The sequence below is a fragment of the Phocoena sinus genome, chromosome 11 (assembly GCF_008692025.1).
Source record: "Phocoena sinus isolate mPhoSin1 chromosome 11, mPhoSin1.pri, whole genome shotgun sequence".
Lineage (NCBI taxonomy): Eukaryota > Metazoa > Chordata > Mammalia > Artiodactyla > Phocoenidae > Phocoena > Phocoena sinus.
In genome coordinates, this window is record NC_045773.1 from 6,564,838 (window position 1) to 6,584,401 (window position 19,564).

Below are 19,564 nucleotides of genomic sequence, written 5' to 3' on the forward strand. Positions count from 1 at the left end.
ATCACACAGGTATATGCACAAATATACACACACACGCCCCATGCACATACCACACACAGCACACACACACACACGCACACACAGCACACACACTCACCACACACATACTCTACACACAGATCACACAGGTATATGCACAAATATACACACACACGCCCCATGCACATACCACACACAGCACACACACACCACACGCACACACAGCACACACACTCACCACACACATACTCTACACACAGATCACACAGGTATATGCACAAATATACACACACATGCCCCATGCACACACAGCACACACACACACACGCACACAGAGCACACACACTCACCACACACATACTCTACACACAGATCACACAGGTATATGCACAAATATACACACACACGCCCCATGCACACACCACACACAGCACACACACACCACACGCACACACAGCACACACACTCACCACACACATACTCTACACACAGATCACACAGGTATATGCACAAATATACACACACACGCCCCATGCACACACCACACACAGCACACACTCACACACGCACACACAGCACATACACTCACCACACACATACTCTACACACAGATCACACAGGTATATGCACAAATATACACACACACGCCCCATGCACATACCACACACAGCACACACACACGCACACACAGCACACACACCACACACATACTCTACACACAGATCACACAGGTATATGCACAAATATACACACACACGCCCCATGCACATACCACACACACATTATACCACACACACGCACACGCACACACAGCACACACACTCACCACACACATACTCTACACACAGATCACACAGGTATATGCACAAATATACACACACACGCCCCATGCACACACCACACACAGCACACACACACACGCACACACAGCACACACTCACCACACACATACTCTACACACAGATCACACAGGTATATGCACAAATATACACACACACGCCCCATGCACACACCACACACAGCACACACACACACACAGCACACACACTCACCACACACATACTCTACACACAGATCACACAGGTATATGCACAAATATACACACACACGCCCCATGCACACACCACACACACATTATACCACACACATTATACCACACACAGCACACACACACACACGCACACACATGCACAGTGCATTGGCAAGCTCGGGAAGGTCCCCAGGAAACCTGCTCTCCATCGTGTGTCTCCCCAGGACGTTTTAGCCTGCCCCAGCTGTTCAGGACACACACCCCGCCCTAAGCCTTTGCAGTCTCTGGGGAAAGTCCACGATTCTGCCCCCTGCTGCTCCTCGAGGCCCAGCACCTGAGAGGCTCCTGGGGAGGCAGACCCTCAGATGACAGACAATTCCGGAGGCCAAAATTCTGACAAAATCCCATCCCAGCTGGCCTCCCATCAGCAGCTCTCCACACCCACAGACACCACATTATTCGTTTATCCATTCAATTCATATTCATTAATTACCCCGAGTGGGAAGTAGAGATAAGCAAGACCGCCCTCCCCCCCCCCACCCCCGACCATGGGCTCTAAACCAATCACCCACCAGTTACCTAGTTAAACAACCATCTCAAATGCTAGTGAAGAGAGGCAGGGCGTGTGCTGTGTGGGCTCAGAGCTGAGAACCGCTGGGGTCAAATCCTAGCTCGGCCACTTACTAGCTGTGTGACCTGGTTTCTCCAGGCCTCCCTGTGCACATGGGAATAACAACAGCCCGACCCCTAGGGAGCCATGAGGACGCAACCGAGGACGCACGTGCAGAGCTTGGTAAAGAGCTAGCGAAGTCACTGCTGCAGCTGCCGAGGCTGCCTGGTGGTCCATCTGGGCGTCGGGGGAGGCTCATCTGCCAGTGCCTGTCCTCAAGGGGGGAGGGGGAGGGGGCTAGGCCACCAGAGACAGCCATCAAGCAAAAAGTCATTTCTAATGCGCTCCCACAGTCGGCATCCTATGGGAGTTGCCGCGAATCACCGTGCTGTGGTTGCCGCGTTTGGGGGCACAGGGAGGACGGGGTGTTGAGGATGTTTTAATATTGTAGTAAAACACACATAACTTAAAATTTATCATCTTAGCCATTGTAGTGTACAGTTAGTTCAGTGTCATCAAGTACATTCACATTGTACAACCATCACCACCACCCATCTCCAGAACGTTTCAACTTCCCCAAGTGCAGCTCTGTCCCCATCAGACACTAACTCCTCCCCCCCTCCCCCAGCCCCTGGCGCCCACCCTTCTACTTTCTGTGTCTATCAATTTGACCACTCAAGGGACCTCGTGTAAGTGGAATCACACAGTATCTGTCCTTTTTTGTCTGGCTTATTTCACTTAGCATAATGTCCTCAAGGTTCATCCATGTTGTAACATGCGTCAGAATTTCCTTCCTTTTTAAGGCTGAATAATATTCCACTGTATGTGTAGATCACATTTTGCTTATCTCTTCATCTGTCAGTGGACACTTGGGTTGCGTCCACCTGTTTGCTACTGTGAATAATCCTGCTGTGGACACGGGTGTACAAATATCTTCTCAGGTCTCTCGCTTTCAGTTCCTTTGGGTGTATACCCAGAAGTAAAATTGCTGGATCATATGGTCATTCTATGTGCAGTTTTTTGAGGAACCTCCACACTGGTTTCCACGGTAGCTGCACCATCTTACATTCCCACCAACAGTGCACAAGGGTTCCAATTCCTCCACATCCTCGCCAGCACTTGTTTTCTGTTTTGTTTTGGATAATGGCCATCCTCATGAGTGTGAGGCAGTACCTGCCAGCTATGTTCCTTTTCATCTCATTTTTGCAGATGTTATTTATAACTTGTCACTCTTCAAGTCGTCATTCCTTGGTCTTAGCTCTAGTGACCCCCAAGCATCCCAAAACAGGAGCATGAATTGTCCTCTCAAAGTTACACCCATAGCTGCACCCAGCACTCCCAAAGGGCTTAGTGCCCATACAGGGAAATGCGCTGGATACGGTGTGGCACTAGGAATCAGGGGAATTGGGGGTAGCCCCAGGCCTGCCCCCCTGCAGGTCTGTGATGAGGAGCAAATCACTTCCCCCCCAGCCTGCTTCCTGCCCCTCAAAACCAACGCCTTAACTCCCTTACAGAATTAGAGCCCTGGAGAGCAAGACTCATGGAGAGTCTACAGCAATAGTAAAACCTCTGGGTTTATCAAGATAAAAAAAGCCAAAAGAAAAAAGGCGCCAGTCCCTGCTTCTTAATAATGCACGCAGGCGATTTTAGAGCTCAAGTTCATGGTAACAAATTGAATTACGGAGGAGGCAGCTCTGCCATTTGCAACCATAGATTGTTTGAAATCCTTTTAGGGGAAAATTAAAATATCTCACAGAGGGTAATGAAATGCTGCCTGTTTCACAGGCATAACTGCTTAGCTCTCTTGGGCGAATGAGTAATTAGGCATTTTTATTTCAGTCTTCCATGTCATCATCTTCTTTCATCAGTGGAGGGGAAAAAACTGTTGTGGAAGATACATAAAACCCTGGAAATCACCAGAAGGTTAATTATAAAATTGTAAAAAAAAATGATAAGTAAATAAATATATAAATTTTAAAAACACAACATAACTGCATACTGCAGAGACTAAGGGGCGTACTTTGAATTTCTTTTCCCAAACATCAGAAAGGGGAAACTGTCAGATTCCTCTGCTTCCAGATCAAATCCCACTGAAGAGCTTGGGTGTGGGGAGGCTTCCAAGGCCCATGATGCCTGGACATAGTTGAACATGGCATGGAGCAGGGAGGGTGTTCTAAGGCTTGACCCGTGGCCCCCAGACCCCCTCTGAGGGACCTGCAGCTCTGCCTTGTTCTACCATCCTTCACCGCCATCCACCATCCACTTGAAGGAGTGGGTTGATTTTTCTCTCAGCTAGAAATCATCTGCTAGAGCCTCTCCATTTTACAGATGGGGAAACTGAGGACAAGAGCTTAGGGTCTAAGGGTATGTACGCCTAGGTCAATGCCCATGACCCGACAGGGCTCGGGTCTGCTCCCAGGGCCCGAGTCCTAACTGTGGATGGGGCAGTTGGCCAGGGACATATCCTATTGCCATCCTGCCCCCCGCACAGCCAGTCCGTGCAGCATCTTCTAGACTCCGTCTTCTTCTTGCCTGCTGCTCTTTGGAACAACACGAAGGGTTCCTGTGCAAGGCTGGTCTGAGACCCACAAAGGGCCACTCATGGCGGTGTCGGGGGACACAGAATGCTCACAGGTATTATTCCTCTTCAATATCTCTCTGGTCTTTGGGTTTATCCGTGGTGGCTTTTACCACTCCCAAAGCCAGCTCCACCTGAGTCGTTGCAGGTTAATTTTATACCAGTGGTCTGAGTGTGTATATGCACGTGTGGCGGCTGCCCACGGGAGGTGAGTTTACCTGCCTTATGAACTTCCCTCAGCCGCCTGCCAGTCCCACCATTAGCGCCCACGTGGAGGTGTCTCGTTCTTACCTATTCGCCTGTGCCTCCCGCACCCCAGACTGGCCTGCGTTGAGCCATCCAGCAAACAATGAGTAAATGCCTACTGTGTGCCGGGCTCTGTGCTGCCCCGAGAACCCAGGGGGGAAAGAATACAGCAACTCCTACTCGGGGTGACAAACCCACAAAGCAATTTTCAAAGACAAGGAAATATCTGTGCTGATCCTTAAAGGGCAAGGAGGAGTTTGCCTGGCAGGGAAGGAGGAAGCAGGGGTGAAGGCACAGAGGCATGAAACAGCTCGTGTTCGGGCAGCCGCACGAAGAAGTGAGAGGCGCTGGGGAGATGTGGTCGGTGGTTTGACTGAGGCTCAGGGCAGGGGCTGTGGTGTCCAGTTAAAAAGAAACGAACTAACGCTGTGAATGGGGATGACTCTCAAAAATTGAACATTCCATGAGTGAAGCAAGCTACGGAAGAATATGTACAGCCTCCTTACATGACGTTTTCAACATGCAAAACAGTGCTGCACATATGTACGTTAGGTCAAACTACATGAAATTGCCAATGGTTGGCCATTGTGACGTACCAAAATAGCAGCTGCATTTGGTTCAACCTCAACTGAAGTCACAAGGGACATTGCATCCAGAGCACAGAATACTACCCAGTCATGAAAAGGAACACACTCCTGACACATGCAACAGCTTGTCTGCATTGCCAGGGGATTGTGCTGAGTGAAAAGAAGCCCGTCTCCGGAGGTTACATACTGTATGATTCCATTTATATAACATGCTCAAAATGACAGAATCATGGGGCTGGAGAACTGCTTAGTGGTTGCCAGGGGCAGGGACGGGGAAGGGAGGGAGGTGACTGCAGTCACATAAGGGTGGCACAGGGAGTGCTGTGATAAACTGTTGTGTGTCTTGATGACGGTTGTCACAGGAATCTACATGTGATGCCGTTGCTTAGAACTAAACACACACACATACACACACGCACGCACACACAGGAGTACACTAAAACTGGTGAAATCTGAATCCAGCGGGTTAGATTGTATCAGTGTCAACATCTTGGTTGTGACATTGTGCTACAGTCATACAGGAAGTGAGCACTGGGGGAAACGGGATGAAGGATGTATGACATCTCTCTGTGTTATTTCTTATTGCCTGTGAAACTAGCACTATCTCGAAATAAAAAGTTAAAACACACAGGGCAAGGATTAATGCCAAATTTAAGTTAGAGTTTCTTTCTGGGACAAGGGGTGCGTTATGCAGATACGGAGGGGTACATGGGGGGTTCAACTTTATCTGTTAGGCTTTACTTCTTAAAAAAGAAAAATCTGAAGCAAACATGGCGTAGAACTAAGGTTCTCCAGAACTGGAGGGTCTGTGCGCAAATTTTTTTATCATTCGGTCACAGGTTTATGTTTGACATAGTTCATAATTTTTAAACAGCTGATCTTGCTTAATTCCCTTCAAACAGAGCCCGGATTGGGTCTGGGACGCAGAAGCCTGAGGTGGGGGGGAGGGGTGGCCCCACCCACAGGCAAGCGGCAGCCCGGTGAGCACCCCTCCTCTCCCCGCAGCCCCCGGAGAAGGAGGGCGCCCTGCCCAAGCAGGTGGGCAACAAAACAGAGTGCGGCCTGCTGGGCTTCGTGCTGGACCTGAAGCAGGACTACGAGTCTGTGCGCAGCCAGATGCCGGAGGAGAAGCTGTACAAGGTCTACACCTTCAACTCCGTGCGCAAGTCCATGAGCACCGTAATCAAGCTGCCCGACGAGAGCTTCCGCATGTACAGCAAGGGCGCTTCGGAGATCGTGCTCAAGAAGTAAGCGGTGCGGGAGCGGGGCGCGGGGGCGGGGGGGGGGGGGGGGGGGGGGGGGGGGGCGGGGGCGGGGGCGGGGCGCAGGCACAGGCCGCGGGGAGGGGCGGGCCGCGGGGAGGGTCCCGCAGCAAGACCACCTGCACGTGCCCTCCCCCAGGGCTTTTGCTACTGTTTCCTCTTAAAGGTTTCTGCAGGGAGTCCTCCCTCTTCCCCTCCCTAAGTCACTGGCTCATCAGGAAGTTCTTCCCATTATCCCTGTCAGAGCCCCTCACGTCACTCCCCTGAGCGTGGAGTTGGTAGACGGCGTGACTTTTCACTCTGAGCAGGTGTCCTCTGACTCCAGGTGCCAGAAGTAAGCCTGGAGAACTAAGCAAGTCAGCCCCCCTCTCTGGGCCCCAGTTTACCCATTTGTACCTTGAGGGGGACTCAACCCTGGTCACACATAGAATCGCCCCAGGGAGCTTTAAAAAAAAAACACTGATTCCTGGACTCGCCCCCAACAAACTGAATTGGAACCTCTGGTGTGGGGCCCGCAGTGTGTGTGTGTCGGCGGGGTTTATTCAGTGCTTTCCCAAGCCATCCTGATGGCGCAGGCAGGGTCAGGAACCACTAGCGGAGGTTTCATGCCCTCTGAAAACCATTTTCGCTGTGGAACTATTTTTTTCAGATGAAATCTTGTGAAGATGAAACAGAGCAAAGTAGATCTGCTCTTGCTGAAATGGCCTGGGGCAGATATTACAACAAGGCCGCCTGATTTCTTTTTGGCTGGTCCTGATTTCATCCCTGCCTGGGGCCCAGGGGCCAGGACCACCCCTGAAGCATTATGGGAGATGGTCTGGACGAGCCCTGGATGACCAACCACGGCCAGTGGGACGTCCGTCACTGGGGAGGTGGGGGTGAGCTCCGAGCCCATCGGAGGGAGGGTCTTTGGGCCCTTGGCTGGACCTTACCCGGCCCCCTCCCACCTCCCCCAGGTGCTGCAAAATCCTCAACGGGGCGGGTGAGCCCCGGGTCTTCCGGCCCCGCGACCGGGATGAGATGGTGAAGAAGGTGATTGAGCCCATGGCCTGCGACGGGCTCCGCACCATCTGCGTGGCTTACCGCGACTTACCCGGCAGCCCCGAGCCCGACTGGGACAACGAGAATGACATCCTCAACGACCTCACCTGTATCTGCGTGGTGGGCATCGAGGACCCCGTGCGGCCCGAGGCAGGTGCCCCGCCGTGGAGCTTGGGGAAGGGGGTGAAGCTGGGCGTCCAGCCTGCTGGGTGACCTGGAGTATGTCGCCTCACCCCTCTAAGCCTCAGTTTCCCTGCAAGGCCCACGGGGTCTTCTCTGTACCTACTCCTAAACATTCAGGCTCTTAAGGCTAGCGTAGCCACACTTACCTGCTTGGGACATGGGGTGCAACCCACAGCCTGCCAGCTGGCGTTTCTCTACCGTGAAGGCTGCCCTGCCCTAGAAGCCTCAGAGGAGCCAGGATCTCCTGTCCAAACCCATAGGCCCAGATTCAAGGGTCCCTGCAAAGGAGACACCCAATAACAAAGGTTACCACACTCAAGAAGACCCCAAATGTGGGCATCCCCATCAGCATTTAGAGTTCTCCCCATCCAGACCAAGTTTACCAGTTAGTTTTCCCTAGTGATGCAGCGGGCAGTCTGCCTCTATCAGGTTTCCAGGGGAACAGAGCTGGAAAGTTAACCAAAGGTCAAATTCTCAAGCAGAAGGGAAGGGGCGGGTGACAGCACCCCCTCCCCGTAAAGATCGAGAAAAGTGATGTAGTATGTGCGCCTACTGGGGTGCTCAGATGACAGTGGGTCTTCAGTCTCCTTTAGCTGAATCTGCATCTGGGGGGAAAGCCAAGAATTCAGTGCCGGCAATTTGCAGGGTTGGGGAAGGATGGGACGTGCGTGGTCGGTCGAGCTGCCCAGGCTGGGAAGAGGGTGTGGGAAGAGGAGAGAGCTGCCTCAAATCTCCGAAATGCTGCTGTGGGCAGGCAGAGCGAGCGAGCTCACCCTGGGAGCCCGGGAGGCAGGGCACAGGAGGGGCTGGCCTCCTCTTCCTCGAGGACTAATGCTGCCGGGCCCAGATTGGCCTCGGCAGTGGGATTTGGTGATGCTGCCCCTTGGGACTGTTTCTGACCAGGATTCTTGGCCCCCTTAATCAATAGAAATTGATAGGAGGCCATACAAGAAATTCAGGCAAGGCTTTACTGGGGCTCCTGCTGCAGCAGGGGGGAGTGAGAACAAGTAACAGGTTCCTTTGCTCTTGGCTCCTTCTGTGGGGTGACGGTAGAGGTGTGTCCAGGGGTCGGGCCGAAGGGGGGGCTTAGGTGGTCTGCCCACCCCTTAGGTGGTGCTGTGTGCAGGGGGCATGCCCAGTACCCTGCTTTTGCTCCCGACTCTTGTGAAGTGGCAGTTGCGTTCTTTTGGTCTTTTTTGTATCTTGTTCTCTATAATTTGCCCCAAATGGGCATGCACGCGGTTATTTTTGGTCGCTTATAGTTTCTTTGTATGTCGTTGCTCGAGGAGACGTCTGTCCAGGTGCAAGCACTGCAGCAAACGGTCCCAGGTCCCAGCCTGTCTCAGGGCCGCCTTCCTCCACCAAGGGCAACTTCAGTGTCCCCCGCTTACCCTGACACCATCCTCTGGGGCCCCTGGCTGTTCCCTGCTCCTCCTGGAGCCTCCATGTCCCCTTCTTTCAAGTGAAAGGGAGCAGGCAAGATGCCCTCCAAGCTCCTGGCCCCGCTGTTTTAAGACTCTGCATTCCAAAGACTAAGTGAAACTTGAAGGTCACAGACGTGGACTTTCACATTTAGGCAGCAGGGAGAGGGGTCAAAAGTGTGAGTTCGGGCATCAGATAGACCTGGGATTTTGAGTCCCGTGGCATTATGAGCTGTGTGACCTTGGGCCAGTTACATAACCTCTCTGAGCCTCCATTTCCTCATCTGAAGACTAGGGACAATAATAGTATTCTACACACATGCACACACACACACACACACACACACACACACACATGCCTCCTCACTCCCACCCCAAGCCTAAAACAGCAGGGCTGGGAACACGTTCAGCCTATGTCAGAGAAAGGGGGCCTGGTTCCAACCCCAGCTCTGCCACTAACAAGCCACTTCTCCTCTCTGTGCCTCAGTCCCCTCATCTGTAAAATGGGTGGTCGGCCTGGGGGCCCCTCAGGTCCCATCCAGCTCTAAGGTTCTGAGCCAGCTGCCTGGGAGGCTTACTCTCATGCCTTTCTTTGCTTCCCTCCGTCAACACATCCCTGTGGGTGACCTTCTCTCTCCCCTGGGCTCACCCTGGGATGTGGATTTGGAAGCTGTGACTGTGTTGGAGGGCAGGGACATACTGGAGGGACACAGCAGTCTAGGGACATGGGTTCTCATCCCGCCCCTGCCGCTCCTTCACAGAAGACCTCCGGTGTATCACTGCCCCGGGCCTCAGTTTTTCCACCTGAACAATAAGAAAGTTGGACGTCAACAAGTGAGGGGCACAGTGGAGTTACTGGTGATGCTGCCTGAAAGTATGAAAGCTCAGGGACTTCCCTGGCAGTCCAGTGGTTAGGACTCCGGGCTTCCACTGCAGGGGGCATGGGTTCTATCCCTGCTCAGGGAACTAAGATCCCCGCGTGCTGCGTGGCACAGGGAAAAAAAGAAAAACAAAAGAAAGTATTAAAGCTCTGACCTGTTGACTCAGCATCTCCCATGGGGTGGGGGTGGACGCAGAGCCTCAGGAGACAGGCAGGTATGGTTTTTGATTTGTTTGTTTTTTTTAGGCTTGGTGATATATCATCGCCAAATTCAAAAGGTTCGATAGCACAAACAGGGTGAAGTAGCCCCCCATGCCACCACCAGACCCCAGTGACCACCTCCGAGGCAGCCACAGTCACCAGTTTCTCGGGTGACCTTTGGAGAGGGTCCCTGCCTCTGGTGAGCATGTGTGTGTATGTTGCCAGGACAACCGTGAGGCCGGCCAGAGAAAAAAATCCCCACCCAGACTGCCTCTAGGGTCCCGCAAGCCTGGTCAGATTCATTTGCTGCAGGAAAAGAAACTCGGCCTCCCTCCCTTAGTTTCCCCGTCTGTCAAGGGAAAGAAGCTCCTGTTCCCTTCCTCCCTTGAGAAGACAAAGGACAGAACAGATAAAAACAGGGTTGCAAGTCCCCCCTCCCCCAAGATGCTACAGTGGTGCATTTTCCAAGTCTGATGGAAGCCAGTGAGGATGAAGCCATCAGGAGAGCAGCGGCCTGGGATTTGCCGGGTTATCCGGGGGTGTTTGGAACCCTCGAAGTCACAGACAACTGCTGTCGCCACAAACAACAGATGTTTAAAAGCCTTTATTTAATGAAAACAGGAAGCACCCATTTCCTGGCTGGTTTTCCTCAGTGAGAAATATCTAGGATAATTTTAGCAAAAGAAGGAATCTTTTTTTACAGCTATTTTATCTATGGGGAAAGCACATTTCAACCAGATCAATGCCTCTGGGGCTCAGGTCTTCATCCTCTCTGCACCCTCCCTGCCCGGAACGGTTAGATGTTCCATAGCTGGTCGTTGCATAAATGAGTGAGTGAAGCGATAAAAGGAAGGGCTGAGCAGCTGCAGGAGGTGTCCCACTGGGTTGGAGGGACCAAGGATAGCTTGCTGAACAGAGAGCATTTCATGTGCAAGATGGGAAAGATTTGTGACACAGAGATTCAGGGAGAGAGGGCATCCCAGGGAGAGAGGGCATCCCAGGCAGAGGGGACAGCACAGGCAAAAGCACAGAGGTGGGGAGGGATGCTATGTGTTTGGGGACTAGTGAAAACCCTAGCTGGGTTTATGAGAGAAAAGGCTGGGAAGGGAGCTTGGAGCCAAACTGTAGAGGGTTTGCATGTGCCCGTCCAAATCCATTCACCCGGGTCAGGCTTCGAGGGACTTAAGCACAAAGGTGTTTCACAGTGACCCACGTTGACCAAGCACCTACCCTGCACGAGGCCCACTGCCTGTAAAGGAAGTGGGGTAACTCTTGGTGGCCAGGGGAGGCTCCTCCGGTGTTTCCAGATCTGTCCTGAATCCCCCCCCACACCTTCAAGGCAGGTCACAGGCCCTTAATATACCTGATCCAAGGGTCATGGTGGGGAGCCCAGCCCATCCCACCGCCCCAGACACCTGCGCCTCCAAGTGCTCTAGATGCCCGCTGCACCCCCATCGCACACCCTGCATCTGTATCCTTCCTGTGTGTCCCTGTACCCACCCTGAAGCGGAAAGAGCAAACAAGGGAGCCCGGGGTCAAGCATCTTGCCAGCCTTCTCCACCCACACATCACCAACATGTGCTGGCCCTGAGCTTGGTGACCTTTGCTGCTGTCACAGAATTCTCCAGCCTCCGTGAAGGACGGAGGCTATCACTCCATTTTACAGATGAGGAAACCAAGGCTTAGGTGGGAGCCCAGGGCAAAGCCCAGCCCAGCCTTTTGGCCCCTGAGCCCTCTCTCCACAGGGCAGAGACACTTCCACTGCAGAGTAAAGTGTGCAGACCATAAAAATTAGCCTCCTCCTTTTTTCCCAGTCTGGCTTGTTCAGTGGAAGCCCAGAGGGTAGGGATTCCAAGCAGGCAGATTTCAGCTTCCTGAGACAGTCTTGAAAACAGAAGTCTTCCTAAAACATGGCACCCATCACCTCACTCCCAGTTCAGAACTTGCCATGCCTCCCAGGCCTGAAGGAACAAGGCCCTGACTCCCACACCTTTGGACCTGAAGCCCCTCTCCAGCTCCAAGGCCACCAGCCCTTACCCCACATCTTCCCCTGGCCTCAGCCACCCAGATCACCCGCAGCAGTGTCTGCAGTACCCTCCCCTTCTCTGTGTACCTCATGGGACAGTTGTCTGCAGCCAGGACCACAATGAACTGGTCATCTCTGCAGCCCCAGCATGGGCACAGTGCCAGGCATCAGAGCCTCAGTTAGTGTTGGCTGAAAAGAAGCAGATCAAGTATCCCCTCCTCCAGGAAGCTCCCACAGATTTCTTCTCCCCACACACTTCCTTCTAAAGTAACAGTGTGCTCCGCTGTGCTCCCAGAACTCTTTGTACACATCTTTACCAAAGACCCTGTCTCTGTACAAGAGAATGGGTCTGACCCAAAGTAACTGCTCTCTTATCCGAAAAAAGAACGATTATGTGAAAGGGGGGCTTCCCTGGTGGTGCAGTGGTTAAGAATCCGCCTGCCAATGCAGGGGACATGGGTTTGAGCCCTGGTCCGGGAAGATCCCACATGCCGCGGAGCAACTAAACCCGTGAGCCACAACTACTGAGCCTGCAGTCTAGAGCCCACGTGCCCCAACTCCTGAGCCCGCGTGCCACAACTACTGAAGCCCACGCACCTAGAGCCTGTGCCCCGCAACAAGAGAGGCCAGCACAATGAGAAGCCCGCGCACTGCAATGAAGAGTAGCCCACGCTCACCACAACTAGAGAAAGCCTGCACGCAGCAATGAAGGCCCAACGCAGCCAAAAATAAATTAATTTTTTAAAAACAGAAAGATTATGTGAAAGGATACAATAGACTTGTTCTACCTTAGAGCAGTCAACCGTAGAGGGGATGAGCACCTTGTCAACAGAGGCAAGTAAGTAGAGGCTCTCTGACCATCTGTCAGGGATGCGTGGGAGGAGATCTAGGCAATGAGCAGAGGGTCAGAGTCATGACCCAGAGTCCCTTCCAACCCCAAGCATCTTTTAAACAAGCATAACCTAAATTATTCCTTTCAGGGCAGAAGCCAGATGAGGTGTGTGTTCCCAAAAGAACAGCGGCTCTTTCCTGTCCCCTGGGCCAGGAGACAGCAGGGGGCTGCAGCCAGGTTACAGCCATTGTGAGGACATCGATAAATTATGTAAACGGGATCTTGGACCTTCCACATCCCCACTCCCTCGGGCTCTATAAAAGGAGGTCACGTTTGGTTATGTGAGCAGCCGCCATGGCACGAGGCAGAAGCCTTGCTCACGTGGCCCCAATCCCTGAGTGGGCCCCAGAAGGCTCCTCCCCAGACTCTGGAAATACACTGAGAGGAGGCCCATGATCAGCTCGCCCCGCTCCAGCCCTTCAACAACAGGGAGATCACTACCTGCCACCACAGAGCCGGCCTGTTAGAGAACTCGGGGAGCTGGAGGGGCCTCCCCTAACCTTGACCTAGGCCCTGCCTGTGCCCGGCATTTGTTTCTCACTCCGCCCCAGGATGGCCGTGCTCAGGAGTTGGGATTTTCTCTATCAGCGGCGGGGTGGAGGCCCAGAAAGGGAGTGGCACACAGGCTAAACCTGGGGCAGGTAGCTGGTGGTCAGGGTAGGGGCAAGATGGAAGAGGCGGGGCCAGAGGCAGGGAGACTGGGAAGGGACTGGGCAGTGACCTCTGCTTGAGATGGTGGTGTGGACGGGGTGTGGATAGAGGCAAGATACTTTCAGTGTCAGTTCTTGTTCTTAAAATTCCTGAGTGCAGAAAGGGACCGGTGGGCATAAGTTGTCCACAGTCAGGTTTTGGACCAGCGTTCTAACTCTTTGCACTCTTTGCTAGGGCTGCCATTACAGAGTACCACCAACAGCGGAATTGCGTTGTCTCCTGGTTCTGGAGGCTGGAGGTCTGAGATCGAGGTGTCGGCAGGGTTGGTTCCTTCTGAGGGTTGTGAGGGAGGCTCGGCCGCGGGCCTCTCCCCCAGCTTCCGGTGACAAGCTGGCAGTCTTCAGCACTGCTAGCATGTAGCAGCATCGCCCAGATCTCTCCCTGCCTCTTCCCATGATGATGTCTTCCCTGTGTGTGTGTGTTTCTGTCCAGATTTCCCCTCTTTATGAGGACACGAGTCACATTGGATGCAGGCCCACCCTAATGGCCTCATCTTAACTTGATTACCTCTATAAAGAGCCTGTCTCCAAGGAAGGTCACATTCTGAGGTACTGGGTGTGAAGAGCTTTCTGGGGTGGGGGAGGGAGGGGGCAGGGAAACAACACAATTCAGCCCGTGACGCCTTTAAACTCTCTCAGCAGTGACTTGTCAGGGTCGGGGTGGAAGTGAGTTCTCAGACCCCAGGATGTGGAAGAGGAGAGTCGGATTCAGGCCCCCCTTCCCACCAGGTCTGAGATTCTAAAGTACTTTTAGTACAACTGGATTTTCTGCCCTTGACGTGTCCTCTCCCACTGAAGGACATTTCACAGCAAATATTGCCTTATTATTTTGTTATTTGTCACTGGGTGAGAATCGCTTGTTCAGTTGATCTGTGCTGTGTGTGAAGGGCCATGGCAGCTCCAGGCTGTTTTTTTTTGTTTTGTTTTAACATCTTTGTTGGAGTATAATTACTTTACAATGGTGTGTTAGTTTCTGCTGTATAACAAAGTGAATCAGCTATACGTATACATGTATCCCCATATTCTCTCCCTCTTGCGTCTCCCTCCCACCCTCCCTATCCCACCCCTCTAGGTGGTCACAAAGCACCGAGATGATCTCCCTGTGCTATGCGGCTGCTTCCCACCAGCTATCTATTTTACATTTGGTAGTGTATATATGTCCATGCCACCCTCTCACTTCGTCCCAGCTTACCCTTCCCCCTCCCCGTGTCCTCAAGTCCATTCTCTACATCTGTGTCTTTATTCCTGTCCTGCCCCTAGGTTCTTCAGAACCTTTTTTTTTTTTAGATTCCAGTCTGGTTTTTGCATCCTAATTGCTGGGCAGATCCAGCGCCCTGCAAAGGTGGGGGGGGGGGGTGGACAGCTTCTGATTGGCTGGGTCTGCTGTGGCCTAAATGGCCCAGATGTGAGTCTATTATTACAAAGAGGGCAGTAGACAGCCCTTACTCTCGCAGGGAGATGTCATGTTTTACACAAAGCCTAATCATTCACATTTATTCTAAGCCAATGTCACATTATATAAATAAATTATCCTAAAATGCAATGTCCTTCCCCTGCCCGCCCCCCTGGCAAAAAACTGAAAACACACAAACACATTCATCATTGAGTTTGCAGGAAATGTGCATGTTGATGAAGCAGGGACATGATCCTGTTCAGCAGTGGAGTGTTCTGTACTCTTGCCTGGGGCCATATCCAAGAGGATGTTTACTGTGGTCTTTCTCAAAGTCCTTGTCCAAGTCAGGATAGCCAATGGTTTCATCTTAGGATGCAGTATCATGGGTGATAGGCGGTGGCTGTCTGGGACACTGCAGAAAAGAATTGTGAGACCACATCAGGGTTTCATCAGAGGGTGCTGTGATCGATTAACAATGCCTACCACAGCAACAGGAAAGGAGGAGATGGTCTGTGTGCCATCAGTACCTCCTGGTCATCTAGGCCCCTTACAGTGGCGTTGCCTGTGAGCAGGGCTCACTCTGGAATCCGTGAGGGCAGGGAGGGACTGCACGAGACGATGTCCACTCCATGGCACATGCCCTCCCGCCCAGGTCCCAGAAGCCATCCGCAAGTGCCAGCGAGCAGGCATCACTGTCCGCATGGTCACCGGTGACAATATCAACACAGCCCGGGCCATTGCCATCAAGTGTGGCATCATCCATCCTGGGGAGGACTTCCTGTGCCTTGAGGGCAAGGAGTTCAACCGGAGAATCCGCAACGAGAAAGGGGAGGTATGTGGCCCAGTGCAGAGGGTCCTCAGAGGGCAGGGCTTTGGATGGGGAGCTGGGAGGCACGGACATGCATGAAGCTCCAGCAGCCAGCCAGTGTGCCACTCAGAGCCCAGTGATCGAGGCAAGTCCCCTCCCTTCTCTGGGCCTCAGTTTCTCTCCCCGCCCCACCAACCCGCCCCTCCCCCATCCCTCTCCAGATTGAGCAGGAACGGATCGACAAGATCTGGCCAAAGCTGCGGGTGCTGGCTCGCTCCTCCCCCACGGACAAGCATACCCTGGTCAAAGGTAAGACTTGGGCAGGCACGGGCAGCTCTGAGGCCCGGGCGCCAGGCCTCCCCGGGCCTTCCTGTCCTGGTGCCTTCAGCTTCTTTCCAGGATGGGAGGGGCTCCTGCCTGGGGCTCCCCGCACCTGGGGACGCCCTGGGAGGCCGCTAAGGGCCACAGTGAAATAAGGAGGCGGCGAATCTGCTCCCTGGGCCCCACCTCCCATGGGCAGCAATGGGATTGCGTATCCAGGGGCCAAAACTCATGGCCTGAGGGCTGAAAGGGGCCCACAGACGAGTTTATTTGGGTGGTGTGTCTTTTTCAATGTTCAAGCTGAATGACTTTATACAGACCCTGCTTGCTCCCATTTGATGCCGTCTTAACCACTGCTGTCTGACACTCCGCCCATTTCATTTACTTATGTTCTCAGTCGGGCCCCAGAGCTTGTGAGTTTGAGACCCTTGGTCTGCCTGTTCTCTAAGGATGCTATCTGACATGTGTAACCAGGATGCCGGGAATGGGCTGTCCTGGGAATAGCAATCTGAGAAATGAGCCAAAACCCAGTGTCCTTCTTCCCTGAGTCCCTCCAGGGAGAGGGCACACCCCTCGCTGAGCTCATCTAGCTGGTCAGGTGCTGGGCACTTTCAGAGTCCCATAGGCCTGGGTTTAAATCCAGACTCTGCCCCTGCCCTGCTCTGTGGCCTTGGGCAATTGCCCAGCACCAGGGCTCAATTTTTCCATCTGTAAAATGGCCGTAGGGGGAAGGTTTCTGGCTGAGGTCATCCCTAGGGCATCTTGGATTCCTCTCCTAAAGGTGCTGCCCAAAGACATTAAGGAAGGCAGATCTGGCCTTGGAACAGAAACACAAAGCCCCAGAACCACAGATACCCAAGCAGGAGACCACCCCCAACCCATCCCCAGTTCCTATTCAAGCATGCACTCATTCATTCGCTCATTCTCTTGATAAATGTTTACTGAGGATCTAGTATGTGCCAGGCCCAGGTCTTGGCCAACGTGGTCCTCCCGTCTTGGAATTTATGGTCCAGGTTTTATCCAGCAGACATTGAATAGGTGGTTTCCCTACTAGAGCTACAGGCTGCACTGGTGGGAGAGAAGGGTGATCTGGGCCCTCTGCTGGCCTCTAACTCGAGCTGGGGAGGGTGTCATATTGCAGGCCGTGGAAGGTGGGATGGGGAGCCAGGGGGAAGGGCCTGTGTTTCAGGCAGGACAGGGAACTACACTGTGAAAGCCCAGAGGCAGAGATTTCCAGGCACTTTCAAGGACTTGAAAGAAGTTCAGTTGGCTGGGCTGGAGCCTCGAGAGAGAGAGAGAGAGAGAGAGAGAGAGAGAGAGAGAGAGAGAGAGAGAGAGAGAGAGAGAGAGAGAGAGACACAAGAGGAGGAGGCCAGAGAAGGGGGTGCCAGCATCAGATCACATAGGGCCTTGAACGCCAAGCTGTGACCTGCACAGTTAGCCCAGGTGGGGAGCCGAGGGAGGGTCTTGAAGGGGAAAGCGCCCTCCCTGCCGCTGTGTGGAGAGTGGCCTGGAAGCAGAGGGCCCACCAGGACTGTCCAGCTGTGAGCGGTGACACCCGGGCAGGGGTGGTGACAGTGCAGGCGCACTGAAGGGGACGGGTCTGAGAACTCTTTGTGGGCAGGAGGGGCCTGGGCCCGGCGATTGTTCAGATGGGGTGGAGGGATGGGGGAGAGGGGAGTCCAGGATTGCTCAGTCTATACCTGCTTGAGAGCCTGCTGCACAGTTTACAAGGGGGCAGCTAGGTGTCAGGAGTCGCACAAGGGACCAATTTGAGGGGAAACTGATGCGCTTGCTTTAGGAGGCTGAGCTGGAGGCCCTCTGACATCCAAGTGGAGATGTCCATGGAGTCAGGGCTCAGGAGAGAGAGCTGGCCCCCCATGAAGACATAGGTGGGGTGTGACGAGTGGGGGTAAGCAGAGGAGCTGCTGGACCCAGGAACCTCCCACCTGAGCGGTGAGCAGAGGCTGAGACCTGTCAGCGGGTCTGTCACCAAGAAGAGGCAGCCAGAGGGGTCGGGGGACAAGCAGGCCGAGGAAGGAGGCCTGCTGAGGGGGAAGGCGTGGTCCACGGTGTGAATAGCTGCTGAGAGGTCCAGTGACAGGACAGGAACCATAGGAGTCGGCCACAGGGAGGTCCCTGGGGACCATGCACTGCGCGGGGCGTGTCAGCACTGGCGGTGGAGGAAAGAGGTCTGGGGGAAGGGGCTCTTGCAGCTCCCCCCTCTATCGGGAGCTGTAGGAGAGCTGGGCCAGCCTGGGGAGCCACAGGGGAAAACTGGCCCCCTCCTTGCCTCGGAGAAGCACCCAGGAGGGCCCAGGGAACCGGGGGGGTGAAGGCCTCAAATGCCAAGTGCACAGAGATTGCATAATCCGGGGCAGCAGAACAGCTTGGGGGAGCGGCCAGGAGGACTTCCGGTGCACACGTCCTGAAGCCAGACCTTGAAGAGGGTGGAGCTTTGACCCTTGCAGGGAGCTGCGGGGAGACAGAGTCTGGGGGTACAGTGTCCCAGGTCAGGGAACTCATTCCCTCCTTCCAGAGCCTGCTGCGGTTTGCCAATTGCAGGACACACGTGTGGGAGCAAAAGGGACCTGATTAGGGTGGGCGGGGGTCCTCAGGGTGTCACAAAGGCTTCCCAGGGAAAGCAGTAGCCGGGCTGAGACCGGGTGACTGGGTGACGGGACGGCTGGCCCAGGGAACAGCCTGTGCAAAGACAGGCAGGTGGCCAGCTGCATGGGACGGAGAGCCGTTCCCGTGGCAGAAGCACAGGCTGGGGGTGGCTGGGGGAAGAGATCAGAGAATGGGCGGGGTGTGACCACGGAGGACCAAGTGGGTAGAGCCGAGAACTCGGCGTCATCCTGAGGCTGAGGGCAGTGAGAGTATGACTCTCAGCTGGTGCTGGGAGCCCGGTTCAGACTCAGGTGTCAGAGAGAAAGGCCCTGGGGCTGCTATGAAGATTGGAGGGGAGGGCTTCCCTGGTGGCGCAGTGGTTGAGAGTCCGCCTGCCGACGCAGGGGACACGGGTTTGTGCCCTGGTCCGGGAAGATCCCACATGCCGCGGAGCAGCTGGGCCCCATGAGCCATGGCCACTGAGCCTGCGCGTCCAGAGCCTGTGCTCCGCAACGGGAGAGGCCACAGCAGTGAGAGGCCTGCATAACGCAAAAAAAAAAAAAAGATTGGAGGGGAGCCTGGTGTTAGGGAGGGGGGAGTGGAGGCGCTGCATGTCGGGTGGCGGAGAGGAGGATAAGGATCCGAGTGGGGCTTCGGGGCTGTAGGACCCGCAGGCGCAGTGATGCATCTGATGTGCGGAAAGGGACAGGGATGTATCAAGGTTGACACCCGAGTTTCTGTCCTGCCATGGATGTCTCTGCTTGGGACCCCGCAAACTCCACACAC

At 54.0% G+C, this 19,564-nt stretch overlaps 1 protein-coding gene across 3 annotated transcripts in view; it reads left to right on the forward strand.

The window, feature by feature from the left end:
• Positions 1 to 19,564, forward strand: part of ATP2B2 (ATPase plasma membrane Ca2+ transporting 2) — a 210,824-nt gene that overhangs the window by 171,596 nt on the left and 19,664 nt on the right. For all 3 annotated transcript variants that reach the window (XM_032649883.1, XM_032649881.1, XM_032649882.1), the window contains 4 exons: positions 6,036 to 6,277; positions 7,249 to 7,483; positions 15,692 to 15,871; positions 16,069 to 16,156. In XM_032649883.1, the coding sequence (XP_032505774.1) occupies positions 6,036 to 6,277; positions 7,249 to 7,483; positions 15,692 to 15,871; positions 16,069 to 16,156 (745 nt within the window). The remainder of the gene's footprint in view (positions 1 to 6,035; positions 6,278 to 7,248; positions 7,484 to 15,691; positions 15,872 to 16,068; positions 16,157 to 19,564) is intronic.